Raw genomic sequence first — 26,853 nt, forward strand, 5'->3', positions numbered from 1 at the left:
TTGATCTTTATACTCCCTCCATTTTCAAACTTAGCAAAAATCATGCCCATTAAAGAAGTTAATAAATATAATATATAGTTTACTGAATCATTCTCATCTAATACTCAAATGTTAATTTTTTGTTGTTGTGATATTTATTTTGGCACAGAGAAAGTATCAAACGACCTCTTAAAGTCTTAAGTAAGTTGAATAGGACAATGTTTGGTAAGTAAATAAGAAATAAGTTATTTACATTAATACGATATTTAATTGCAATTTAGAAATATGCATAACTGATACATATCTAAGTTAGAAAATAATTTATTTAGAAATATACGTAACTGATACATATCTAAGTTAGAAAATAGTTTATGTAGAAAATAGAATAACTAATATACGTATATGTGCATAAAATTAAATTTCATAATAACTAATCTTTATAATATTAATACATGTATAACTATATCCATGTGTATGAGCTACTAGTCAATAAAGAGGTTGAGAAATCTGAGGTCGATCAGATGATTCTTCTCATATGTCATAATCTTGATTGACAAAGTTACAAATGCCTATTATTGGTGATAATTAACAAATATGTCATGAAATTATTAAGATATACGAAAGCTAACCTAAACACCGCGATCAGAACAACTATTCACTTATTTCCACGGACATAACCAAACACAACCTACTAAATACTCCATAGTGGATACTCGATCCTCTACTATTTCTCCTATTTTCATTTTTTTCTCCCTCTCTCGTCATAGTATTATCCTTTTTGTGTAGACTCAGTAAAATAATACATCACTCCAAAGAAAAAGAAAAGTCTTGCCCTGTTTTTGCTCTTCTTTAATTCCTCCCAGCTCACGATCTTTGAGTTTGGGTTTTGTTTTTTTGATTAATGGAGACCATTTAGAGTATCAGGTACAATTATTGATTTCCAATTTTTTTGCCCTGAAAATTCTATTGGCTCATATTGTGGATATATTGGGAATGACAGGACTGATCTTTTTTCTGTTTTGCTTTTTCACAGAACCCGAATTTGGGAAAAAGGGTTAAAGAAGAAGGAGAAAAAGGAGCAGTCTTGGGTACTGTGATACATAGTTGTTGCTGAAGGAACAATCATGGCCGTGGATGAGAATGGCTCCTTGAATCGGACGGACGATAGTGCTGTAAAGAATGATTCCGCTGCCGTCGATCAGAACGGTGCGCCACGGTCAACGATACCCAGTGATCAGGATATTCAAATGATGTCTGTTGATCATCAACCCCAGAAAACGAGTTTGCAGCATAAGCCTCAAATGGGTGTTTTTCAACAGCAGAAACAAAGCATCAACGGCAATGGAGTGATGAGTCAGCATAATTTTCAGACTCAGCATCAGAAAATGAACGGTGTTGATTTGAGAAGAAATGGAGGGGTTGTTGATGAGGATGAAGATGGGGAAGGGTTTAAGAAGGAGATGAGGGATTTGGAGGAAATGCTTTCCAAATTGAACCCCATGGCTGAAGAGTTTGTGCCTCCTTCACTCTCTAGCAACCACGGAGTAGTGCCAATCTCTCCTGGTGGAGAACAATTTGGGTTTGATGCTTTCAATTTTGTAATGCAAGCTGGACTCAGCGATGGAAATTTCAACAGAAAGGTATCTATCTCAGCACTTTTTCACTTTCCTAATTTATCATTTTTTTATTTAGTAGCTACTGGAAGACAGTTCAGTTGCCTTATGTATGTTAAATGTAATCCATAACTTAAGGTAGGAAATTTCATAATTGGTACTATATCATGCAAGAACATATATTGAGGAGGATACAGTTATTGAGGTCTAAAATAGGGAATATTGATGTTTCCTTCTGCCCCTATTGTCTAAAAAAAAGACAAATTTATCGTCTCTCACCTTTTGTAACCTTGTTTGTGATCACTGTCATGGAGTCCTGGCTAACAATTCTGGTTGAAATGCAATAGCAGAAGAGAAATGGCTATGGTCTTGGTAGGAGACGGACAAATGTCCGGACAAGCATGGCCCAACGTGAAGATGTTATAAGGAGGACAGTTTATGTGTCTGAAGTTGATCAACAGGTACTAAAAAGAGGGATATTCAGGGCACTGGGTACTTGTTCATTATTTATTCATTGGTTCACCTTTATCTTTTTTCGGGGACTTATTGTTCTTATTTTGTGTAGGTGACTGAAGAGCAACTTGCTACACTCTTTCTTACTTGTGGGCAGGTGAATATGTTTCCTGTTCGGTCGTGCTTCCACATTAAATCATAATTTACAGCATTTTAAAAATGTTTATGAAATATTATGTTGCCATAATCTGTTTTATCCTTCATGTGCTGAAGGTGGTTGACTGTCGCATATGTGGAGACCCCAATTCTGTACTCCGTTTCGCCTTTATTGAATTTACTGATGAAGGTATATTGAACCATAATCTTTGGTTTGACATTTTTCATTTCTGGTTAAAGATCTTGTTATCTAACGGTGACATTGTCCCATGTATGGTCTGCAGAAGGTGCAAGGACTGCTCTGAGTCTTGCAGGAACTATGCTAGGGTTTTACCCTGTGAGAGTGCTTCCTTCTAAAACTGCAATTGCACCAGTTAATCCAACATTTCTTCCAAGGGTGAGAATTTGTGTATATTTTTGGTATTTCCTATTTGTAAAACTGCCTCTCTACCTCCACAAGGTAGAGACAAAGGTCTGCGTACACTCTTCCCTCCCCAAACCCACTTGTTGGATTTCATTAGGAATGTTGTTGTTCCTTTTTGCAAAATTGCTGTTAAGGGCGATGAATGGATACCTCTCTGTTGCTAATACTGATTTTTTTTTTTACCTTCGGCGTGGATATGTAGTCTGAAGATGAAAGGGAGATGTGTGCAAGAACTATATACTGTACAAACATTGATAAAAAGGTAATTTTGGGTTTGTAATCATTGTTTCGCATGGTTGAAGAGCATCTATGGAGATATTGCTTTATGACTTGTTCATTTGTATGAAATAGGTTACTCAAGCAGATGTCAAGCTCTTTTTTGAATACTTTTGTGGAGAGGTTTGTAGCTTCTCACCTAACTCTTCTGCAAGTGCTTGTCCTAGTTAAGGTACTTACTCTATGCGGTTTTCTTCTCTAATGCAGGTTAAGCGCCTGAGGTTACTTGGTGACTATCATCATACTACTCGTATAGGTTTTGTCGAGTTTGTTATGGTAACTTCCATGAGCTTTTCTTGGTTTTGCTGTCTGATATATCATACTGTTCTGGACATTTACTTTTTTCTACTCTTACGAACTAATAGAACCTCCATTCAGAATGTGTGGTCTTTCACTATCCTTGTTTGTAGTTTAGCATTATTATGATGTGATTACTTATTTGAGTCTTTTACATTCAGAGTGTAAAAACATCAAAACGTAAAAACATCAGTTTTGTCCCGTTTTGGCTTTCATGTGGATGAACTAAGTTCTTGGAAGTAGTTTGTCCACTTGTGTGAATTTGAGATAAAGTTAACATAAACTGAATTTGATTCGAAGCTTTTCTCCCCTTGCTTGTTGGAGTGCCAGTCTAAGCTTATGTTGTTATCTATCTTCGTCACCAGAAACTAATTCTAATATTCTTAACTAGATAACATGAGCTATGTGAGCATTAATATCTCTGGTAATAATCTTCAGAGGCAGACCTATCCTATGGGGAGGGGGGTCACAGGCACCTGTTAACCTCGGAAAAAATCCTGTATATATCCTGAAGTATGTAGATATATTTAACTAGGCACCCTAATACAAAAATGTTAGAAGGGGTCACTGATTGATGGGGCTCCCTAGCTTTGTCCTTAAGTCCAGTGACTTATTTCGATCCTAACTGTAGCCTACCCGATTTTTCGCTGTGTTGTACAGCTTCTTGTAGCAAACCGTATTATTGTTTTTTGTTGATTTTTCCTTCTTTAGTTCCCCCCTTTCGTTAGCTTCTCTATTTTTTTCTTGAGAAGGTAACATATTCCCGTTTACAAGTATAATCCTCAGCAGAAAACCAAAATATGGGTGTTGGCATCAATAAGCTAAAATTGCAGTCCTTAACAAATTATTCCGATAATTTAAAAACAAACAACATACCCAGTGAAATCCCACTAGGTGGGGTCTGGGGAGGGTGGAGTGTACGCAGACCCTACCACTACCTCTTAGAGGTAGAGGGGCTATTTCCGAGAGANCCGTTTACAAGTATAATCCTCAGCAGAAAACCAAAATATGGGTGTTGGCATCAATAAGCTAAAATTGCAGTCCTTAACAAATTATTCCGATAATTTAAAACATCTAAAATTGAATCAAGATCATCAATATTCTGATTTACACCAAAAACTAAAAAGGAGATAATGATTCATCTTTATCATTTGTATAGGACTTACTTGTATCTTCGAAGAGTCTTGAATTCCTTTCCTTCCACATTGTCCACCAAATGGTTGTTCGAACAATTTTCCATCTGTCTTTGTATGTGGTAAGTCCCCCCCTACCCCCCGTTCCACCTTGAGAAGAGTTCCGAAGTTCTTCCTGGCATTCCCACCTAATACCCCCGAGATTGATGAGCAAATCCCATAGTTAGCTGGTCACTTTACAATGTAGAAACAGATTGTTGGTGAATCAACAACATCTTGAGCAAATTTATGTTTTCCTCTTCCTTAGATTTTTCTAAGGACAGCTTCTCTAGCTACAACCAAGTAAAGCAAGCTACTTTATATTGTATCTTTATTTTCTATAAATGCTTCCAATGCATAGACTGTTTTGGGATCTTACATGGTTCAGATATATATTTGTTGAGCTGACCGTATACATTCCACTGCTATGCTTTTGTTAGCTAAGTATATCTTACCNCCCCCCCCCCCCCCCCCCCCTTGTAGTCCTTTGCATTGCTCCAGATTTAAAAAAAATCAGAATCCACTTTTCTTTTTCTTTTCTATTGATTTAATCCGTACCTCTAAAAGTCCCAACTTACTTCTCTGTCCATGATAGAGATTAGAAACTAAGAAACTCTTTCTCCAATTCAAAACCGAGCTTCTCTCTCTCTATCTCATATTACCAGTCCCAGGACCGCAACCCACCACCAAAAGTATCAATGTTTTTTTCCGAAAGACATAGGTATCACCTCTAGTTCAAATCCTGGGTCTACCTATGATCTTTACTATAATTGAAATGTTGTGGTATGAGAAAGGTCCCTCATCTGCAGTTCAGCTCAAACTGTGGATACAATGTACAATGTTGTTGTTACATTTTTTCTTCTTCATCAAAAAAATGTAACAACAACATACCCAGTGTAATCCCAAAAGTGGGGTCCGGGGAAACTGTGGATTCATGTGCTTGTGTTAATTTCTCAATAGCTAATGCACATGCTTTTTATTGGATGCTTCGTTGTTAGAGTAATAGAGTGGATGACAAATATTGGATATGGTACCCACTTAACTGTTCGGTAAATCTTTGAGGTATATAGTTGTGTAGTTTGAGTTGCTGGAAGGAGAGGGGTCCCTTGGTCAGTTTCATAATAAACAACTCCAATACAAAAATTCACATAACTAATACATATAAAGTATACAATAAATAGAACTCTGTGTGATGAATGTAATCTTTGCAGAACTAATTCAATTTTGGTTTCTACTGTAAAATCATAATTGATTGAATGTTTGATTGATTTAGGTATTAAATTCAGCATCACTACTACTGACATAACTTCTATAGGCAGGGGCGAACCCATGATTTGAAGATAGGGGGCTCTAGTAAGAGTGGCCTCAAGGGTAAGGCTAGGAGTGGTTAAGGGTAAGGTTAGCAAAGCGCCTTGCTTAGGCCTCCAAAATTTTGAGGCCCCAATAAATTTTAATAGTGAATTTTATTATTTTATTTCACTTTAACCAATATTGAAAGTTATAATTAATTTTTTTAAAAAAATTAAAAGAAGAACAATCAACTTTTTATCAAGAATATTTTAGAATTTTGAATAAATAACTCAAACCATCAGCCCTTAAACCATGCCTTACAAAATCGACGTAGTTTCGTTCCGAATCTAGTTTGAGGATATTCATTATCATTAATATCCGGTTGAGATGCCCTTGTTGAATATAGTGTCTTCTCACTTCATCTCGTATTCGTATTCTAGGGCTATATTTATCCATAGATATTATTTCTCCAGGATCCGGTTTAAGTGATTGTAAATCAAACTCATCTATAAAACGTGAAGAATTGTCTCTAAAACTAGCACTTGGTTGAGAAGAATTATGTTTCGTCAAAAATCTATCCATTTCAAATCACAAGAATCAACAACAAATTCTTACAAAAGCAATACGCTTGTAAAGAAGAAGTCTTATATTTTGTTTAGAATTGTGTTAGGGCTTTTAGTTGTTTTTAATTTCAATTACGAAAGGAATGGGCCAGATGAGATGGCCAAAAAAGGTGGTTAAGAAAGGGGGCGGGGTGAGGTGGCAAAAACGAGTTCTGATAAAAAACAATTTTTTTAAAAGGTTAATTGTAAAGAAAAAACTGATTTTAAAGTAAAAAAAAATAATAAGCCTTCGCGGGATTCGAACTCGTGTGATCGCGGTCTGAAATGGCGACTTTGACCAGTGCGCCCAAGCAAGTTTTTGTTATAAGGGTGCACAATCAACTATATTATCGTTTTATCAACTATCTATACATATATACTGGGATTTTTTAAAAAAGTAATCGGGTGCAAGTAGGTCCGCCGCTGTCTATAGGAATCTATTATTATTTTATGTGGAATTTAATGTGGTGTTGAAATGTGTGACTCTCTCATCTCAAAGCTTAAGTTGTTAGAGAGAGAGCACACTTTTATTTACTTAATTATATTCTCAAAACGCCCCTTCATGTGAGTGTGGTTCTTTTTTCATGGCCAAGCATGTGGAAATTCTTTTTTGATAACAGGTGGTAGTGAAATTCGATCCCTCTACCTCTACCTGTACCTGCTTTGATACCATGTTGAAGTGTGTGACCATCTCATCTTAAAGATTAAGCCGTTAGAGAGAACACTTTTACTTAATTATATGCTCAACATGTGGAACAAAAATGCATTTATTAGCAATATCTCTATAAAAATATCTACAAAAATGCCTTGAGTAAGATAAATCCTATTTATAATCACTTACCATACAGTAATAATTTTTTCATTAATATTGGATAATAATTATTTAATCATTTATTGACGAGATACAATCTTTGCATTATTATCCACCACATAACAGTCCTTGTATTATAATTCTTGCATAACTAATGTGTGACCAAAGGACCCTCAATTCCTTAACGAGGATGAATATGGAATATTTTTGTCTTTCAGTGTTTTAGTTATCCAGGATACATATGGAAGGTCTCAGAATCACTAGATTTGGATAAACTGGATGTTCATTTAAAAATAAAAAAATGAATTACCTTATGGAAGAATCCCGGCGACACTAAGCAAAATTAATCATATATGAAATGGTTCCTAGACAGCAGCAGGAAAACAGAAGTTGCCTGTGTTGTCGTTTTGACTAGTTCAACAGGCACGTGGTGTATTTGACAGCTAATGAGTTTCTGCCAGTAGATTATTAGCAATTCACAGTAATGTGGGGTAAATAAAATAGCAATCTCGGTGTTTTTATGGCTGCCCAGCTCGGTCTGTTCTGCATCTCTCAGTGACCAACTTTTGAGTTGCTGTTTCATATACTAAATATGTTTCTGGATGTTGCTTTGATGGGAGCCCTTAGCCCCTTACAGCTTTATTATGTGGATTCTGTGCTTCTTGATCATTTAAATGAAACTGGAAAAGAAGTGCTCTATACTTGGTACTACTCTGTGAGATAGTATTGTTTTAAGTAGATCAGCTTTACCGTTCAAACAATCTTCACACAGGAGAAAGTACTACTACTTTAGTACCTGAAATGTTGTGATATCTGGTTCCCATGACAAAGTATCTCTACATACATGCATCAAGCTATATGATTATTTTTCTATTCTAAAATTGCTCTTGACCTGCATGCTATCTCCTCATCCACCGTATTCATTGAGAGTGGATATAGGGAACCATATAAAGCTTCTATTAGTCTCTTTGGTGTGGAGGTTCTAGAATTGAACTTCCTCACAACACTATCTCTAGGTTGTGGTTGCAATCTGCATCTAGTTCTCCTTGATGCATTGCAAGGCTGTTTTCTGTTGCCTTAACACCTCCGGAATTTATATTCTGAGGTGCTTTAAGTCAAACAGGAGATCTCTATAGTGTCACACTTTCTGTTTTTGGATAGAAGAATGACACACCGCTGTTCGCCTCCTCCTTGGATTAGCTGCAAGTGCAATTTGTTTCAAGGTGGACAATTTTGGCTGTGGCAATGACAAGCTTTGTCGATGTTATACTTAATCTTTGTCTTGACCTATTCTTTGTCGTCTTTGGAAGACTTATTTCTAGGCTCTGTCGCCTTGCTCTAATTGTACATACATGGTCGATTTATCTCACTTTGCTCTTTACTCGAGATTAGTTTGCATTAGTCTTCCATGTTATGATGTCATTGGATCGTTACCAAAAATCTGTGGACTCCTCATGATGTAATGTCATATACTTGATGAAATTTGAAGTAGAAAAGTTGAAATTCCTCCATTGTACTGCTTATTTTGTTTGTTTACCTTTCCCTCAAAGGAAATTTAGCACGTGGCATTGAAGGCTATTGCTTGTTTAGTATAGTTTCATGATGAATTTTCTGATTGTTGCAGGCAGAGAGTGCCATTGCTGCACTGAACTGCAGTGGTGCAATCCTGGGATCTCTTCCTATAAGGTTTCTCTCTGATTCCAGTAGACTTCATGCTGATGCTTCTTCTATTTTACGGACATTTCCTTTAATCTTTAACTATTTCCATACTGCAGAGTAAGCCCATCAAAGACTCCTGTTCGACCCCGTGCTCCTCCTCGCTCGCCTGTGCAGTGATATATCACTCTGCATTCCTCATCCGATCTTATTATATCTAAATACATACGTAGATACAGATACCATGGAGTACCTCGTGGTATTTGTCTTTTAGTTTATTTGCATTACTCAGCCGGGCATCTCTGACCTTGTTCTTAAGCTTGCACTGTTGGCTGGCTGGTTTATGAGTTCGTATGTTGATGTAGTTTTAAGTTTGGTATATTTATGATCCTCTAGGCAATGCCTCGAGTACCATTACTGACTGATGTTCTAACTGTGACATTGATCCAATGAGCTCCTTGATATTCGGCTATCACATTGGTTTGTGTTCTCGTGTTTTGCTCTTCCTTTCTTCTCTGAGCAAGCTGTACTTGTTTATGGTGGTGTCTGAGTTTACACGATTCATCTCCTCGTTCCACATAACAGTGATTATTCAGCGTATTAACTTGTTTGTTGGCCTGAATGTGGCCTTTCAAGAGAAGTAAGAAAAGACTAGCTTTGTTAAATAAGAAGGCTATACCGTAGTTCCTTGATTATGAAGATGCAAGGTCTAAAATATATTGTAAAAAAGAAAAAGAAGACATAAATTCCTTTAGTTAACGTCTGATTCCGGACCTACTTTATTCTTTTGGAAAGAAAATGTCCCTTCAGTTCACTTCCATATTTGCAGAATTTGTCATCATAAATTCTAAGTCTGCTGCATTTTGTACTGTTCCATTCATTGCGAAAATCAACATTACTAGTCCACGTACTTCGTATTATCGGTCATCCCTAATTAAGTAGTGACAAAATTTGTATCGAAAATACTCACTTTAGTGAACATGTATAACAACTACAGAGATAATGCGTAGTTAAATATGCAAATACACAAACATTTATATGGGAATGCCAAAATTTCTGAGTGAATAGGAGAGGAGCTTAGGATCAAGTTTCAAAATTTACTAAGAGAATAACTTCTATTTATTAGGAGAGGGAAATATTAGAAGAAGGAATAGAAGAGGATCAAGTTTCGGAATAGCAAAGAGAGGAACTTTTATTTACTTTTATACTAGAAGAGCTCAGGGCAGTCGGTCATTTGACCGATTTGCCTTTCTCCTCAAATTTCTTTAATATATTATGTGTTCAAAATTACGAAAAAATAGTAATATATATTATAATATTTAGTATTTCTTCATTTATTTTTCATTTTAGTATATCATGTATTTGAAAATTATGAAAAAAGCAATATTATAAATTACACAATCAACAACTTAAAATATTTAAAAATACGTATAAATAATTTGATTAACTCTCAAAATTTCACCTATGCCTATATTATATAGTAAAATTGGGACGGAGAGAGTAACATATATTATTTGAAAATTACCTTTAAAATACTATAAATCACAATAATTAATAACTTAATTTTTTTAAAAAAATATATTAAAAATTTGATTAACTTTCAAAATTTCACTTATACCACATAAATTGAAACAGGGAGGGTAACATATATTATTTGAAAATTATGTTAACTAAGAGTATCATAAATCACAATAATTAACAACTTAACTCCTTAACTTTTAAATGTGCCACATATATCACAATAATTAACAACTTAAAATATTTAAACAAATATATTAAAAATTGATCAACCCTTAAATTATTACATGTGCCATAGATTTTTTTTTTTGAAAAGTACGTTAAAAATACTATAGCAATAATTAACAACAAAAAATATTTAAAACTTTAGTTGATTTTCTTAATTCTATATGTGTGACATAAATTTAAACAAATAAAGTAATATGTATAGAACCTGGCTTGTCCGAGCTTTTGCATCTAGTAGTTAAATATGCAAATACACAAACATTTTTATGGAAATGCCAAAATTTCTGAAACTCAATTTATAAAAAATATAAAACTAGTAGGCAATATGTTTTCAAAAAACTATTATTAGAATAGTAAATTTTCCAAAACTGTGCAAATAGTTAAAAGGACAACTTATCCCCCAAAAAGTTATATATATCTCAATCTCCAAAGTTTAAGGGGATTAATGTGAAAAATATTCTCTCTCTAGTTCAAATTATTTTAGCAATTGTGACATGTATCATGAAAAAATTGTAGTAGTAAATCTGTACTAAATTATCGATATTGTAGAATTTTTTGTCCAATTGGTTTTTAGATGTAAATGGAAAACTCACATTGTTGCGTAGAATAAATAAATGCCAAATGTATGATACCTCGTTTATGTACGTATGGAAATTGGAAAAACCTTGCAAATTACATATACATATTTTATCTTCTTTTTTTTTTTGGTTAAAAATATACATATTTTATCATTGAAGTGTAATACGACTTTAAAATGATGATGATAAATGATATATCACGTGTAAGCCATGAAAAAAAAATCTAATTACTTAAATGTCACCTTTCCATACATAAAAATAATTTAATTTTAAAATTCATCTTTTAATCTTAACTATGATTTGTAATCATAAAAATATCTAAAATATTTCTTAGATCATTAATTTTAAAAGTTTTTTTTTTTGTTAAGTCAATAATGACAAAAATTGAGATGGATGGAGTAAGAGGAGTATGATTTTGGAAAAAAGTTTGAAATATATTCGAACTTTGATCGAAATTGCTGTAATAGTACCGAACTTTGGAAAATACATTTTACCTCCCTACACTATTTAATAGTGTATTTTAAAGGTATATATGTGCCCACGTGGACATCATAATAATTGCATTATTATAAATAGTAATGTGTCCACGTGGACACATATATACTTTTAAAATACACTATTAAATAGTGCAGGGGTAAAAAGTCCTTTATAAAATTTGATATCGTAACAGCAAATTCGACCAAAATTAGAGTATTTTTCATACCATTTTCCCTATGATTTATGAACTTTGTAAACTAGGTAAGGTTCTTTCACACTTTATCTATTTCAATTCATGTGTTCAACATTTTATATAATCATTTTGTTTCTTTTTAGTTGTCATGTTATGTTTTTCGAGATTTAATTTGACTTCATTTTTAAAACTAAATTAAATTATATTAATTTGATATTTTAAAATAAAATTTAGATTTTCAAAAATTATATGAAACATACTATAAATTGCAATTTTTTTTGTATCAATATAATGAAAAAATACATTTTATAATATTAGTTAAATTTATATCGATTGATTTTAAAAAAAAAGAAAAACTATGACAACTAAAAATGAACGAAAGGATAACGTCATTAAAACACAAGATCTAAAATATATTTAGGAATTATAACATTAATTAAGATTATTATCACGTTAAAGATAAAAAAGAAGAAGTATTATGTTTGTCCTTATCTACTGTAATAAAGTCCAAAAAAACAAAAAAAAAAAACATAGGCGTGGCGAAACGGACCATCCGAAGAAGCTCGTCTGTTTTCTCTATGAGCTAAATTCTTCGTCTCTCTCGCGTCATCACTACAAAGTAAAATAAATTTTTTGTCCTAGTTTCCATTTTCCCAGCTCACCATCTTTGAGTTTGGGTCTTCTTCTTTGATTAATGGAGTCCACCGCTTAGACCAGCAGGTACAATTATCGATTTCCTTTTTTTTTTGTGAAAAAAATTATTGGCTTATTGTGGAAACTGTGATGTTAAAACCACAGATTGATAAATTGGGAAATGACAGAACCGATCTTTTTTTTGTTTGGTTTGGTTTGCTTTTTGACAGAACCCGAATTTGGGAAAAAGGGTTAAAGAAGGAGAAAAAGGAGCAGTCTTGGGTACTGTGATACATAGTTGTTGCTGAAGGAACAATCATGGCCGTGGATGAGAATGGTTCGTTGAATCGGACTGATGATAGTGTTGTAAAGAATGATTCCGGTGCCGTCGATCATCAGTCAAATCAGAACGGTGAGACACGGTCAACGATACCTAATGATCAGAATATTCAGATGATGATGTCTGTTAATCATCTACAACAGCAGCAACCCCAGAAAACAAGTGTGCAGCATAAGGCGCAAATGGGTGTTTTTCAACAGCAGAAACAAAGCATCAACGGTAATGGAGTGATGGGTCACCATAATTTTCAACATCAGCATCAGAAAATGAACGGTGTTGATTTGAGAAGAAATGGAGGTGTGGGTGATGAGGTTCATGGTGGGGAAGGGTTTAACAGAGAGATGAAGGATTTGGAGGAAATGCTTTCTAAATTGAACCCCATGGCTGAAGAGTTTGTGCCTCCCTCACTCTCCAGCAACTACGCAGTAGTGCCAATCTCTCCCGGTGGAGAACAATATGGGTTTGATCCTTTCAATTATGCAATGCAAACTGGACTCGGCGATGGAAATTTCAACAGGAGGGTATCTATCTCAGCACTTTTCTGTTTCCTAATTTGTCATGTTTTTCATTTAGTGGCTACTGGAAAACGGTGCTTATGCAAATGTTAGGTTCTCCAGTTTGATGTTTGTTTTTCTTTTGGTTTCCTTATGTATGTTAAATCTAATTGATTACCGACAGTAGGAAATTTCATAGTTGGTATTATGCAAGAACATATATTGTAACAGAGCTAGCATTCTCACTCTTTAGTAACTATTTTGCCATATGCATCTTCTTGATGCCATTTAAAATACTACTTAATTCATTTTAAAAAAAAGGAGGATGTTCAATGTTTCTTTCTGTCGCTGTTGTTTTAAAAGGACAAGTTTATTTTTTGTCCGACACTTTTTGTAACCTGGTTTGTAATGAATCATTGTCATGGAGTCGTGGCTAACAATTTGGTTGAATGCACTGGCAGAAGAGAAATGGCTATGGTCTTGGTAGGAGAAGGATGAATGTCCGGACAAGCATGGCCCAACGTGAAGAGGTTATTAGGAGGACAGTTTATGTGTCTGACATTGATCATCAGGTACTAAAAAGAGGTTACTCAGGCACCGGGTACTTGTTCATTATTTATTGGGTTATGTCACCTTCATCTTTTTACCGTGGGACTTATTGTTCTTATTTTGTGTAGGTGACTGAAGAGCAACTTGCTACACTCTTTCTTACCTGTGGGCAGGTGAAAATGTTTCCCGTTCGGTCATTTCTCTGCATTCAACCATAATTTATAGCACTTTATAATATGTTCGTGAAATGTTTTGTTGCCATAATCGGACTAACCTTAATGTGATGAAGGTGGTTGACTGTCGCATATGTGGAGATCCCAATTCTGTACTCCGTTTTGCATTTATTGAGTTTACTGATGAAGGTAAGTTGAACCACAATCTTTTGTTTGACAATTTTCATTTTGGGTTAAAGTTGTTGTTGTCTCACACTGACATTGTCCCATGTATGGTTTGTAGAAGGTGCAAGGAGTTCTCTGAGTCTTGCAGGAACTATGCTAGGATACTACCCTGTGAAAGTGCTTCCCTCCAAAACTGCAATTGCACCAGTTAACCCAACTTTTCTTCCAAGGGTGAGAAATTGTGTATACTTTCTGTACTTCCTTTCACAAATCACTGTTGAGGGTGATGAATGGATACCTCTGTTGCTAATTCTGAAATCTTTACCTTTGGCACTGATATGTAGTCTGAAGATGAAAGGGAGATGTGTGCAAGAACTATATACTGTACAAACATTGATAAAAAGGTAATTTTGGGTTTGTAATTCCTATTTTACTTGGTTGAGGAGTATCTATGGAGATAATACTTTATGACTTGTTCAATTGTATGACATAGGTTACTCAGGCAGATGTCAAGCTCTTTTTTGAGTACTTCTGTGGAGAGGTTTGTAGCTTTTCACCTGACTTGTCTGAAAGTGCTTGTCCTACTTTAGGTCCTTACTCTATGCGGTTTTCTTCTTTAATCCAGGTTAAGCGCTTGAGGTTGCTTGGTGACTATCATCATGCTACTCGCATAGGTTTTGTCGAGTTTGTTATGGTAACTTCCATAAGCTTTTCTTGGTTTTGTTGTCTGATATATCATACTGCTCTGGACTTTGGCTTCTTTCTACTCTTAAGAACTACTAGAAACTCCATTCAGAGTGTGCGTTATTTTACCATCCATGCTAATAGTTTAACATCATTATGATGTTATTACTTGTTTGGGTCTTCTACATTTTCAAGTATAAAGAGATTTGTTTTGTCCCTTTTTGTATTTTATGTAGGTGAAGCAAGTTCTTGGTAATAGTTTGCCACTCATGTGAATTTGAGATATTGTTGACAAACACTGAATTTCGGTTCAAAGTTTTTCTCCCTTGTTTACTGGTGTGCCTGTCTAAGCTTATGTTGATGTCTTTGTGACCAGAAACTAATCCAAATCTTTTTAACTAGATAACATGAGCCACGTGATCATTACTTTTTGTCGGGTAATAAACCTTACTTATGAGAAAGGTCCGTCATTTGTAGATCAGTTCTAGTTGTCGATATTTTGTGTTTGTGTTTATTACTCAGTATAGCTAATGTTCGTGCTTGTTATTGAATGCTTCATTGTTAGAGTAGTAGAGTGGACGACAACTATAAGATATGGTACCCACTTGTTGTTCAATACTCCCTCCGTCCCATTTTATGTGAGGTACTTTGACTCGGCACGAAGTTTAAAAAAGAAAGTAAGACTTTTAAAACTTGTGGTCTAAAATGAATGATAGAAATTTGTGTGACTATAAATCATTTCATTAAGAGTAAAATGGACATTTTAAAGTTAAATTGTTACTTAATATAGAAACGTGTCATTATTTTTTGGACGGACTAAAAAGGAAAGTAATATAAATTGGGATAGAGGGAGTATTAATGTTCGAGGTATTTAGTTGTGTAGATTGAGTTATTGCTGGAAGGAGAGGGTTCCTCATGTCAGTCGCACAAAAACCAGTCCCAATATAAAAATCCGCATAAATACTAGTTACAAAGTATAGCACCCATGGATGGATGTGGCCTGGTGGTCAAGGAAGTCGGCTTAGAACTATGAGGTCTCAAAGGTTCATATCCCAGCAGTGACAAAAGAAACTAGGTGATTTCTTCCCATCTGTGTTTTTTGTCTTTGCTGGGACAAAGAACACTCGCAGACAAGAAGACCCCATATTCACCCTAGATTAATTCTGCACAACTAATCTGTGAGCAAAGCACTCTTATTTCCTTAACAAGGATCAGTATGGGGTCTTTTTGTCTTTCTATGTTTTTGTTATCCGGGAAACATATAGAAGGTTTCAGAATAACCAAATTTGGATAAACTGGATACTTGTTCTAAAAATTGAAACTGGACTACTTATAGAAGAAATTCAACGATACTAAGCAATATTAATCACTTATATAATGTTTCCTTGACAACAGGAAAAATAAGTGGCCTGTATTGTTGTTTTGATTAGTTCAATAGGCTTGTGTTATATTTGGTAGCTAGTGAGTACATGCCAGTGGATATCTTATTAAGAAAGCTCAGTAATGCGGGGTAAATAAAATTGCAATGTCGGTGTTCTTGTTGCTGCCCATCTTGAGAAGTTTTGCATCTCTCAATGACGAGCTTCTGAGCTGTTGCTTTGCTTGGGGATCATGGATATAATGCACATTTATAACTGGTTGCTTTTATGGGAATCATTGCAACCTTTACTATGTGGATTCTGTATGTATTGATCACTTTAATGAAGTTGAAAGGGAAGTGCTTTATACTTGGTACTCCTCTGTGAGATACTATTGTATTAAGTAGATCAGCTTTACTAATCCAAGCAATCTTCACACTGGAGAGAAGTATTACTCCCTCTGTCTGAAATTATGAGGCACCGTTTGGATTTCGAGAGTCAGACTTCCAAATTTTGACCCTGAATTTGGACATGAAATCTTTAAAATAATCTTTAAATGAAATAGACAATTCAAAATATTCGCAATGCATATGAAAATATTCCTGATCAAAGAAAAACTCAATCGACTTTCGAAATCCGAAAGGTGCCATATAAATTGGAACTGGGATGGAATATTATTTTAGAACCTGAGATGTCGTGAAGTCTGCTTTCCATAACAAAGATCTTCAATAGACATATCTGATTATTTTTCTGTTCCTCAGTTGTTTTCATCTAGCATGCTGTTTCTTCATCTGCGGCATTCGTTGAGAGTGGATATAGGGAACTATAAAAGAGGTTCTATTAGTTTCTTTGGTGGAGGTTCTCGATATGAACTTCTTTACCACACTCTCTAGGTTGCGGGTGTAATCTGCATCCAGTTCTCGCGTTGATGTATTGCAAAGCTGTTTTCTGTTGCTTTTCAACACACGTGGAATTCATATTTGTGCAGTCTTTTAAGTCAAATACANCCCCCCCCCTCTCTCATTCCAGTGATGTTTAAGTTCACACTTTCTATTTTACACTTAATGAGAAGCTTTGATTACTACAAATGTTACGGCATGTATAAATCCCGAAGTATCAAAGTTTTACAGCCACACAAAGGCTATAACATATTTAAGGCCAGAAGTTTCAAAAGTTCATTTGTTTCTTAAATCGTGTCGATTCAACTATGGCACTTAAGTTTGAACGGAGGGAGTAGGAGATTTCTCTAGTGTCCCACTTCCTATCTTTGGATAGGAGAATCCCACTGCCTTCTTCTTGTGATTAGCTTAGGTGCAATTTGTTTCTAGGTTACTTCTTGCTGTGGCAATGACAAACTTTGTTGGTGTTAAAGACCTCATTCTTGCTTATTCTTTGTTGTCTTTGGAAGATCTATTTCTAGGCCCTTGCTTACATTGAGGGAACATACATGATGTGAATTTATCTCACTCTGCTTCTTACTCGAGATTAGTTTGCATTTGTCTTGGATGTTATGATGTCAATAATTGATACCTAGAATCTTGACTGCGGATGTATTTCTGAGTAGAAAATTTTGAATTCCTCCATTGTATCGCTTATTATGTTTGTTCCCTTTTCCCTAAAGTGAAGCATTTCACGGCTATGCTGTTTAGTGTAGTTTCATGATGAATTTTCCGATTGTTGCAGGCCGAGAGTGCCATTGCTGCACTGAACTGCAGTGGTGCAATCCTGGGATCACTCCCTATAAGGTTGCTCTCTGATTCCAGTAGACTTCCTGCTGATACTTGAACTCTATTTTACTGACGTTTCCATTAATCTTGAAACTTCTTCCATTCTGCAGAGTAAGCCCATCAAAGACTCCTGTCCGACCACGTACTCCCCGCTCGGTGGTGCAGTAATATATCACTTTGCATTCACCATCTGATCTTATATTTAAATATATACGTAGATACAGATACCATCGAGTATCTCATGGCGTTTGTCTTTTGGTTTATTAGCGTTACTCAGCTGGGCATCTCTCACCTTCTGGATACTCGTTGTTAAGCTTGTACTGTTGGCTGGTTTGTGAGTGCTTATGTTGATGTAATTTAAGTTTGGTATGCTAGCTATTATGTCTCTATAGGCAATGAATGCCTCGAGTACTAATACTGCTAACGGTGACTTCGTGATTTCTGAGCAAGTTCCTTTGTTCTATATAGCAGGATGATTATTCAGCCTATTAATTTCTTACTTGCCCAAATGTGTTGTCATTATTTTTATGCCTCGATGGTTGTAAATTGTAATTTGCCAGAAAACAAGTCTCACAGCAGCCTTGTTAAAGACGCACTACTTGTTTTTATATTTATATTCCAACATACATTTTACACAAGGTTACAAAAGAACCGAAAACAAGAAAAGCTTGGGAGTTGTTAATTTTAGTTGATTTGGACATCAACCACCTTCTTCTCAACTTTAGTTTTAGGAATCGAGATGAAAAGAACTCCATTCTTCAATTCCGCTTTGATTTTATCCTTCTCAACATTATCCGGGAGACTTAAACGAGTGTCATAAGGGCTATAATTCCTACCCCATGAGTGTTCATCTTTTCCGCCTTCTTCCTTTTTGTGTCCGCCTTTAATAACAAGCACGTCATTTTCTACCGATACTTTTACATCTTCCTTGGACAGCCCCGGCATGTCGAAACGCATCTTGATTTCGTTTTCATCATCATGAATGTCCCAAGGAGTGCGTATTTCCCCTGCTCCTGATGCTCTGTTTCTTCCTGGAAATGTCATTGTATCCTCGAATAATCTGTCCATAGTGTCTATCATCTGCCGCATTGTTCTCATTGGTGACATTGGGTCCAACACTCCTGTTCGAAATTTGATTTGTGTCAAATAAATTGAGATATGCGAAGAAAGTAGCTGAAATGAAATGGAGGAAGCAACGAGACTTACCAAAAGGGGAAACATCAAGAGCCATCCTCGTAGGACGGCGTTCGACAGCAGTGCCTTGGTTGTTTCCTCCTTGAGCGCTTTTGTGGTGTACGTCGACTGATGTATCTTTGTTATCTCCGGTGGCCTGAGCTACCAGCCTAGTCATCGGCCTTCGCATGGAAGGAATGAAAACAGAGCAAGGTGCAGCTACATTTTTGTTAATCCTAGAGGTTCCACCAACACTGACATTGGACGCTAATGGAGAAGATGTAAGAGTTGTGCAAGCCATTATTACTCTTATTTATTAGAAAAATAAAACAAACTAGAAAGAAAAGCTCGATCACAGGAAGTGGATATCTTCTTCTTTGTGAATGATTTTCGTTGCTTCAGTAGTGAAATAGAAGGAGGTATTTATGGAGAGAAGTTAGAAGAGTGTGGAGGAATCGTGAAGGTTTTAGATAAAACTCTCAAATGGTGATTGCTACGGTTTTCTCGATCAATCTCCTCAGCTTTCTTCTACCTTCTCGAAAAATCGCATATTTCCCTAATTTTAGAAACATAGGGTCTCTATTTCAGCATTTTTATGTTTTCACCCCATTCTTTTCTTAGGAGGGATAAAAAGAATATTAATACTCCGTCCGTCCCTTTTTAGTTATAGTAGCTTTCTTTTTTGAAAGTCAAACAATATGAATTTTGACTAATATTTTAAAATATACTTTTTCATCATATTGATTCGAAAAATGTTGTAATTAAGTAGTATTTTTATATAATTTTTGAATATCTAAAATTTTATTTTAAAATATCGAATTAATGTAATTTGATTTTAGTTTTAAAAAATTAATTAAATTGGCTCTCAAAAAATGTAACATGACAACTAAAAAGGGAAGGAGGGAGCACTACCTCGTTTCCAAATTTTGTTTAGGTGTTTTATGAATTAGAACTTAAATGAAAGCAAGATTTTTAAAATGGTATAGTCTTAGGACTTCTGTGAATTAATCATTTCTACGTTGCGTTAAATGTCAACTTCAAAACTATGTTTCCCCTTCTTTTTTTTGAAAAACTATGTTTCTCTTATCGGATTCTCCCAAATACTATTTTCCATTTTTTAAAAATAAGTAGTGTGTTTAGAGCTTACACACATTTCTTTAAAAAAACTATTAATTTTTTAGAAAGTAAAATATATTTTTACTAATTTATTCTTAATAAATATTTTTTTAAAATGTAGCTCTTTAATAACTTTTGTTTATGTAAAACCTTTTTATTTAAATAAGGAAAAAATCGAAAGAATATTAATAATATCGTTTTGATTACATGAAATAACACTAATTTTGAAATTAAGAAATAATAATAAAAAACCACGTATTTTGAAATAGAAGAAGTATGTTCTTACTTCTTACCTTACACGAATTTGACGATAATTGTATGATTAGTAAGTACTTGACATTTTCCTAAGAAATAAAAATGTTGCAGATTTATCTAATTTTTAAAAGGTGAATTAGTTGATGTCCCATTTTGTTCCGAAAACAAGTTCAATTGAAATGTTGAACCTTCAAGATAGACAAAAAAAAAATGTGGCCATGGAAGGGGTAATAAACACACTAATGCATTTCTTCATCCCAATAAATGGAAGGTATCACTTCAAATGATGAATTAAAGGGAACTAATCAATCATTCATCTCCATCACATCAATTTTAAAGCTTAAATATGATATGTAGGAAATTTTTTTAAATGTATGAGGTGCAACTAGTAAAACTTGTATGAGGATATTATTTAATACTCCCTCCGTCCCTATTTACTTGTCCATATTTCCTTTTTTGGTTGTCCCTATTTAGTTGTCCATTTTGACAAATCAAGAAAGGACAACAAATTTTTTCCTATTATACCCTTATTTACACTTCTTGAAAATTGTAAAAGTGTATGTTGTTTCCCTCCAATTTATTTCACTTTAATTCAAATAAGTGGTTGTAATTTTGAAGTGAAAAATTGTCATAAGGGTAAAATTGTAACTTCACTGTGCTAATCATTGTTGCCTTAATCTGTGTGCCATTTCTAAAGTGGACAACTAAAAAGGGACGGAGGGAGTAAGTTTATATTCTAACCTAGGAATCCGTGTTCTATTTTTCTTCTTTGCCTTTGATTTCTCTTTCATGCCCTTCTCTTTCCTTTTTTTCTTCTTCTTATTTTCGGTTTTTTCCTAAATCTATTTTGAAATTAATTTAATTACTGGTGTATATGAAAAAATAATTTAATTTTTTACTTATTTATTTTAACAAAAAACATTTTTAAAAATTATCATATTTATCATCAAATAACTACATAGGTATCAATAGTCAAATTTAAAATATAATTAATAAGACTAGTTTAGTAAAATGAATCTTTAACACAAATACAATTAAAGCTATATATAAAACTTATAAAAAAATAGTGAAACAATTGTTATTAAAATTGCACATTAAAAATTAAGGGGTTATGAGCATAGAAAACATGATTATGATTATTATTATTTGGCATTTGGCTCTAGAATTCAAACATATATTTTTTACTGTATTTGAAATAAATGGAATTATAGTTGAACATAGAGTCATGTTTTATTTTTGCAAAACAAATATTCGAAATGATATTCATGTTTGAATGTACTTAAAAATAATTTTAAAAATGAAAAGTGAGTTGAGAAATTAGATTATACTAAAATGTTTTCCAAATTTGAAATATATATTCGAGTTGAAAAAGTTATATTCAAATTTTCATTATCAAACATCAATTTTCAAATTAAGTGAAAAATATTTATTTTTAAGAAATAATTCTTATGTTTGAATGAGTCCTAAAAGTAGAAGTTAAAAAAATATGAAATACTATTAAGATAATTTTTTTAAAGTATGATAAATGAAAAATGAGAGAAAAAATAATAATTTTAATGGTCAATTTTCATGACATAAGTGACAATTCAAAGAATTAACTTGAACTTTTTTATACTCTTAACCTTTAATTATTTAAATAAAAATAAGATTTTTTTTAAAATAAATTATTTTCATATATACAAACTAAGGGAGTAATTATATTGGTTTAAAAAAGATTTAGAAAAAACATAAAATGAGAAAAGAGAGGAAAGAGAAATAAAAGGCAAAGAAGAAAAATATAATGTGAGTCTCATAAGTCAGAATATAAATCAATAAACAATATCCTCATACAACTAGTACTAATTGTGCCTCATCCATAATAAATTTTTTCGATATGTAGTACTTATATAATTAGTTAAAATTGAATGGAAGGAATCACTTCAAATGATGAATCAAAGGGAACTAATCAATCATATATCTCCATCACATCAATTTTAAAGCTTAAATATGATATGTAGTACTTATATAATTAGTTAAAATTGACGAAGGTGATCAATCATATCTTAAATCATTAAAAAATAATTTTGTTGAGAGTGGGATTTGAACCCACGCCCTTTCGGACCAGAACCTTAATCTGGCGCCTTAGACCAACTCGGCCATCTCAACATATAATATGCATCATATAGTTTTTTCATTTATTTAAAGAAAACATTCCCTCTTTTTTTCAAAGAAAGATTTCGTACTATGTTTCGTAATTAATGTAAAATGTTACCGAATCTTGAACATGTTTGGTAATAGATTAGTTTACCTTGGAGAAATAAATCTTACAGAGTTATAAAATTAATACTTATATCAACTGTTTTGTAATTTTAGTTGGCTCAATTGGGTGACTATCTACATTTTCACCTTATTGGTGAAGAGGATACATTCCCATTTTGTAATCCCCTACCCCAATTTAAAAAAAATAAATAATGGTACTAATATAAACTACATTTTTTATATCAAAGAACCACACATTATGTTTAGAAATTATAGTCTCACATGACCAAAAACGGAGCACAGGGTGTACGAACTAGCTTTAATTATCGTCCCCAAGTATACCCAGAATTCACAAAGAAACTCTCTAGAACTGTTTGATTGCTTGCATGCTTAATAAGATATTCACTTTATTTAATGTTGTCTGCTACCATGTGTGAATTTATCGTCGTCTATAATCCTTATATAAGTTGCCGGTTCCAATATCTCAAGGAGTCGATTATTTCGTCAACTTTTTTTCCCCTAACGGAGTGACATTAATATAACGGAGCTACTGCAGGGTATAGTTGTCTGTCTATAAAGTCAAATGAGATATTTTTCAGCCAGAAGGCCACAGTCTTAAAGACTAGCCAACTCAAAAGAGAACAAACAATTGTAGGGCAATTATGCAACAACATCTCTAATGTAATCTAACGTGAGGATAAAATATATGATATACAAAGACCTTACTCTTGCCTTCGTGGAAGGTAGGGCCATTATGCCTTTCTATCAAAAAGATAAAAATAACTAGGCCCTGTTTTTCATACACTCCAATTCCATTTCATGAAAGTTGTGTACTGATAGGGTGATAAAGAGTACTTAAGAATCCCAAATGTCCGTAATTACATAGTTCATTTTCATGATAAACCCGAGATCAAATCATTGTAATTCATTTTTGATGTGTTCAGACGCACACACAACACTTCAAGAAACAAGAACATAAGCAAGGCAGAAAACTGTACACTAAGGACATACAAGTGTACATATTTCCTAAACAACTTGTACGATATTAATAGCTTAAAAGTTCTTTGATCTTTTGTTTGGGAACTGAGAATTGCCTGAAAATGAACCTTAGACATACACTTTGTAAACTTCTGGTTTCAGTTGATAGAAAGCAAGAAAAGTAAAACAACACACAAAACAAAAAAAGGAGGAGCCATTCTGGCATTCTATCTTAACCACTGGAATTGAACAGTTTCAGGTGTAATATTACTTGGAGCTGCGAGAATGGGGCTGTTGCAAACACTGCCATCAGAGTGCGAAAACACCGTCTTTTGAAGAACCCCAGATGGTGATGAGACAGTTGTTGCTGCAGGGCTGATTGAATCGCCATTGCTTGTGTATGATGAGGTTGGGTTGTCACCAAGACTAAAAGATGAGCTAGGATGTAAAACTTCAGCCAATGGTCCTCCAGACGCAAAAGGGAAACTGTTCTCCCAAAAGTTGTGCTGATTAGTATTCATGAATCTACTATCCAATCCCATATCCTCATCAAGGACATCACCAGCAGCCATAGCAATAGACAAAGTAAGCGATGATGGCGAGATATTCCCTAGCGATGGCCACAACAAAGCCTCCATATTCTCATTGTTACTATTGTTGTATACATTATCATTGGACCATCCGTTAATCAAGTCCCTAGAGGTATCTTTTACAAATTCAGGATTTGTCATGAAATTGAACTCACCGGTGTGCTCAGTTCTTTCCAAATCTCTACTTGCCAAAAAATTCAATGCCTCTTCCCTGTAGCCATGCGCTGAGTAACCTGCGTTTGAGTCCATCAAATGTTGCCATTGTTGTCCAGAATCAGCCTTTGCTACCAACTCACCTTCCATCATCCAGCCCGAACTTCTTTAACCACACAAAACACAAAACAATATAACGTAACATAGATAAATTGGAACTTAAACTCAAAATAAGAATAAATCAACAGCTAAAAGAGTACCTGTGTAGTTCATTAAAAGAGGGATCAGTGGAGATATTTCCATTTCCCCCAATCTTATCATCATGGAAAAACAGGGGACTCTGAATTTGTTGAAAGGTAGATCTAAGAGGCTGCTTTGTTGAACGGTTGTTGATTTGACTAGCAGGTGTGGTGGGTATAGTAACAGCCATGGCAGTAGATTCAACTTGAAGGCGAGTCTTCTTATTGTCACTGGCGTTGCTAACACCGGCATGAACTTCCACATGCTTTCTTGAACGGGGACGACCTCTATGCATATGGCGCTCACAGTACTTCTGATGAGGAGCTACATCTCTCGAGCATCTCCATTTTTTGCCGTCCGTTCTTTTACACCTTCCTGGCTCTAAATCCCTTATATTTGTTGTGTATCGCTGGCCTTGTACCGATCCAGTAGCCGCTGCACCCAAAAACTCCATCAATCAGAGGTAAATAAAGGGGAAAAAAATAATGGGAAAATAACCGGCTATTACATGTAGTATGTGAAGCTCCAGAGCAAATTGATAAGAGGAGATCTGGAGGAACAGATATAGCTGAGACCATGTACTTATAAATCATAGCTTGCCTCTCCAGTTCCTTCCACTGTGCCCATGTAAAAGGGTACCCCAGTGCAGTTGCCATTCCTCCTGCAGAGTTTAACAACAACATAGAAAACATACATTTATTCCCCCAAAAGTTCTTTTTAGGCAGCAGCAAGCAGTATTAAATTCAGATCTTTCGTTTTCAACAAAGGGTTGAAAAGGAAACATCAAGAACAAAAGAAAGTACTACTTTAAGGTCATGGGGACAAAGGAAACAAAAAAAAAAGAGAAAAGCCTTTTTACCTTGGGAGTTGGTAGCAACATCAAAAGGCTGCAAACTCCTTACAACAGCTGCTGAAGGAGGTGGAGGAGCTGGAGGAAGAAGACTAGCTTCATTACTAGAAAATGGCATTTTGTTAGCCCCACCATCAGAGGATGATGAACAGTGAAGATCTTGATGATGACCCATCATGAACTAAGAAGAGAATGATTCAGTATTCTACAGTTGGTAACTGTAACAAATAGTATAGCAAATTTTTTCCACCATCTAGGGTTGATATTGTTGCCTTGTCCAAAAGGCTAAAGCCATTAATAGCACCCTCCTCCTCTACACACACCCCTAAAAATGGAAAAAGAAAAAACCTTTTGAAAGTCACTGGCTTTCCTTGTCAATGACTAGCAAAAAAGGCAAAACAGAAAAAGAGATATAAGACCAAACCCTGTTAGGAAACTCTTCACTTTACCCTCAAACTCATCATCTTTGATTTCAAAACTTTTTTTGTTACTATTATGATGCAGACAAATGGGGGTTAAATATTACTCCACAATTTTTTAAGTGTATGAGGAAGATGAGAATTATTTTTGAGATATTGTAAAGTTTTTTTGTTTTTGCCGCCATTCTTGGCCTTTGGTTTGCTTCCATTCTTCCAACATTCGCACCGTTGTGTTTATAGACAGAAAAATACAAGTAACAAACACTTGTTCTCTCTCTCCTTCATAATTGCATTATCTATCGTTTTCTGGGGGATAAAGTTTCACCACAGTACTACACCTTTTTCCCATTATTTTATTAAGTTATTTTTCTCTTTTAATTTATTTGACATATTTTAAGATCTAAAATATTACTCCCTCCGTCCACAATTGTTTGTCAAGGTAAGATCATGCACACCCCTCAAGAAAAATTTAATATCAGGTGTAATTTAACTAATATAACCCGACTATATCAAGAATACGAAAAGTCCACATAACTTTTCAATTGAACTACACAATCATTAAGGGCAGAATTGGAAAAAAGAAACTAATTATTTCTTGATTATTTAAATTGATAATTAATCTTGGACATCTATTTTTAGTATACCTGCCAAACAATTGTGAACGGAGGGAATAGTACTAATTTCTGAAAATATATTTATATATGATAAAAAGTCCTATAATTCATGCATCACCATTGCACTTTGGATATAATATTTAAGAAATATTTTTTCAATTTGAAATTAAGTACTGCTCTCCCTATTTCAAAAAGATTGATCTATTTTCTTTAGTTTGTTATAAAAAGAATGATCTTTTTCTTATTTTGACAACACTTTAATCTTAATTCTTCACTTAATATATTTTGAACATCATAAAATTAAAAAACATTTTGATATATTTGACATAAATTTAATTCAGAATTATAGAATTGAAAAATCTTTTTTATTTTTTTAACTCTGTG

The 26,853-nt window shown here is 34.2% G+C and overlaps 4 protein-coding genes and 1 non-coding gene across 7 annotated transcripts; 2 read left to right on the forward strand and 3 right to left on the reverse strand.

Moving 5' to 3' along the window:
* Window positions 1-707: 707 nt before the first annotated feature.
* Window positions 708-9,204, forward strand: LOC125858285 (polyadenylate-binding protein-interacting protein 12-like). 2 transcript variants are annotated; one of them, XM_049538010.1, is made up of 11 exons: window positions 708-903; window positions 1,013-1,619; window positions 1,940-2,053; window positions 2,158-2,202; window positions 2,319-2,391; window positions 2,486-2,598; window positions 2,828-2,887; window positions 2,977-3,024; window positions 3,109-3,177; window positions 8,698-8,759; window positions 8,849-9,204. In XM_049538010.1, exons 2-11 carry the CDS (start codon window positions 1,104-1,106, stop codon window positions 8,907-8,909), a joined length of 1,161 nt encoding a protein of 386 aa, XP_049393967.1. In that variant the 5' UTR covers window positions 708-903; window positions 1,013-1,103; the 3' UTR covers window positions 8,910-9,204. The 2 variants fall into 2 exon arrangements, with proteins under 2 accessions (XP_049393967.1, XP_049393968.1); XM_049538011.1 differs by having other exon boundaries at window positions 709-903; window positions 1,943-2,053.
* Window positions 9,205-12,240: 3,036 nt separating this feature from the next.
* On the forward strand, window positions 12,241-18,449 carry LOC125858284 (polyadenylate-binding protein-interacting protein 12-like). The gene is made up of 11 exons (XM_049538008.1): window positions 12,241-12,440; window positions 12,584-13,214; window positions 13,649-13,759; window positions 13,865-13,909; window positions 14,026-14,098; window positions 14,193-14,305; window positions 14,419-14,478; window positions 14,568-14,615; window positions 14,700-14,768; window positions 17,800-17,861; window positions 17,954-18,449. The coding sequence occupies exons 2-11, from the start codon at window positions 12,672-12,674 to the stop codon at window positions 18,009-18,011; spliced, it is 1,182 nt and encodes a 393-aa protein (XP_049393965.1). The 5' UTR covers window positions 12,241-12,440; window positions 12,584-12,671; the 3' UTR covers window positions 18,012-18,449.
* LOC125858291 (small heat shock protein, chloroplastic) lies at window positions 18,427-19,475 on the reverse strand. The gene is made up of 2 exons (XM_049538040.1): window positions 19,050-19,475; window positions 18,427-18,964 (listed from the first exon to the last, which is right to left on the reverse strand). Exons 1-2 carry the CDS (start codon window positions 19,315-19,317, stop codon window positions 18,528-18,530), a joined length of 705 nt encoding a protein of 234 aa, XP_049393997.1. The 5' UTR covers window positions 19,318-19,475; the 3' UTR covers window positions 18,427-18,527.
* A 2,976-nt stretch (window positions 19,476-22,451) lies between these two features.
* On the reverse strand, window positions 22,452-22,532 carry TRNAL-AAG (transfer RNA leucine (anticodon AAG)). Its single transcript has one exon. It is a non-coding gene; the product is annotated as a tRNA-Leu (tRNA).
* A 936-nt stretch (window positions 22,533-23,468) lies between these two features.
* Window positions 23,469-26,116, reverse strand: LOC125858280 (growth-regulating factor 3). Of its 2 annotated transcripts, XM_049538004.1 has the most exons (5): window positions 25,861-26,111; window positions 25,446-25,761; window positions 25,095-25,247; window positions 24,607-25,021; window positions 23,472-24,512 (listed from the first exon to the last, which is right to left on the reverse strand). In XM_049538004.1, exons 2-5 carry the CDS (start codon window positions 25,612-25,614, stop codon window positions 23,831-23,833), a joined length of 1,419 nt encoding a protein of 472 aa, XP_049393961.1. In that variant the 5' UTR covers window positions 25,615-25,761; window positions 25,861-26,111; the 3' UTR covers window positions 23,472-23,830. The 2 variants fall into 2 exon arrangements, with proteins under 2 accessions (XP_049393962.1, XP_049393961.1); XM_049538005.1 differs by having other exon boundaries at window positions 23,469-24,509; window positions 25,446-26,116.
* Window positions 26,117-26,853: the final 737 nt, after the last annotated feature.

The sequence above is a fragment of the Solanum stenotomum genome, chromosome 3, assembly GCF_019186545.1.
Source record: "Solanum stenotomum isolate F172 chromosome 3, ASM1918654v1, whole genome shotgun sequence".
NCBI classification, from domain to species: Eukaryota; Viridiplantae; Streptophyta; class Magnoliopsida; order Solanales; family Solanaceae; genus Solanum; species Solanum stenotomum.

Excerpts from the sequence above, each read along its gene's own strand:
- LOC125858291 (XM_049538040.1), bottom strand. The coding sequence starts at position 19,317 with ATGGCTTGCACAACTCTTACATCTTCTCCATTAGCGTCCAATGTCAGT. Across the intron at positions 18,965-19,049 it reads TCTTGATGTTTCCCCTTTTG|GAGTGTTGGACCCAATGTCA; the intron begins GTAAGTCTCGTT and ends AATTTCGAACAG.
- LOC125858285 (XM_049538010.1), top strand. The coding sequence starts at position 1,104 with ATGGCCGTGGATGAGAATGGCTCCTTGAATCGGACGGACGATAGTGCT. Across the intron at positions 2,392-2,485 it reads TATTGAATTTACTGATGAAG|AAGGTGCAAGGACTGCTCTG; the intron begins GTATATTGAACC and ends TATGGTCTGCAG. Across the intron at positions 3,178-8,697 it reads GTTTTGTCGAGTTTGTTATG|GCAGAGAGTGCCATTGCTGC; the intron begins GTAACTTCCATG and ends TGATTGTTGCAG.
- LOC125858284 (XM_049538008.1), top strand. The coding sequence starts at position 12,672 with ATGGCCGTGGATGAGAATGGTTCGTTGAATCGGACTGATGATAGTGTT. Across the intron at positions 14,306-14,418 it reads ACCCAACTTTTCTTCCAAGG|TCTGAAGATGAAAGGGAGAT; the intron begins GTGAGAAATTGT and ends ACTGATATGTAG. Across the intron at positions 17,862-17,953 it reads CTGGGATCACTCCCTATAAG|AGTAAGCCCATCAAAGACTC; the intron begins GTTGCTCTCTGA and ends TCCATTCTGCAG.
- LOC125858280 (XM_049538004.1), bottom strand. The coding sequence starts at position 25,614 with ATGATGGGTCATCATCAAGATCTTCACTGTTCATCATCCTCTGATGGT. Across the intron at positions 25,248-25,445 it reads TGTTGCTACCAACTCCCAAG|GAGGAATGGCAACTGCACTG; the intron begins GTAAAAAGGCTT and ends TAAACTCTGCAG. Across the intron at positions 25,022-25,094 it reads TGGAGCTTCACATACTACAT|CGGCTACTGGATCGGTACAA; the intron begins GTAATAGCCGGT and ends TTTTGGGTGCAG.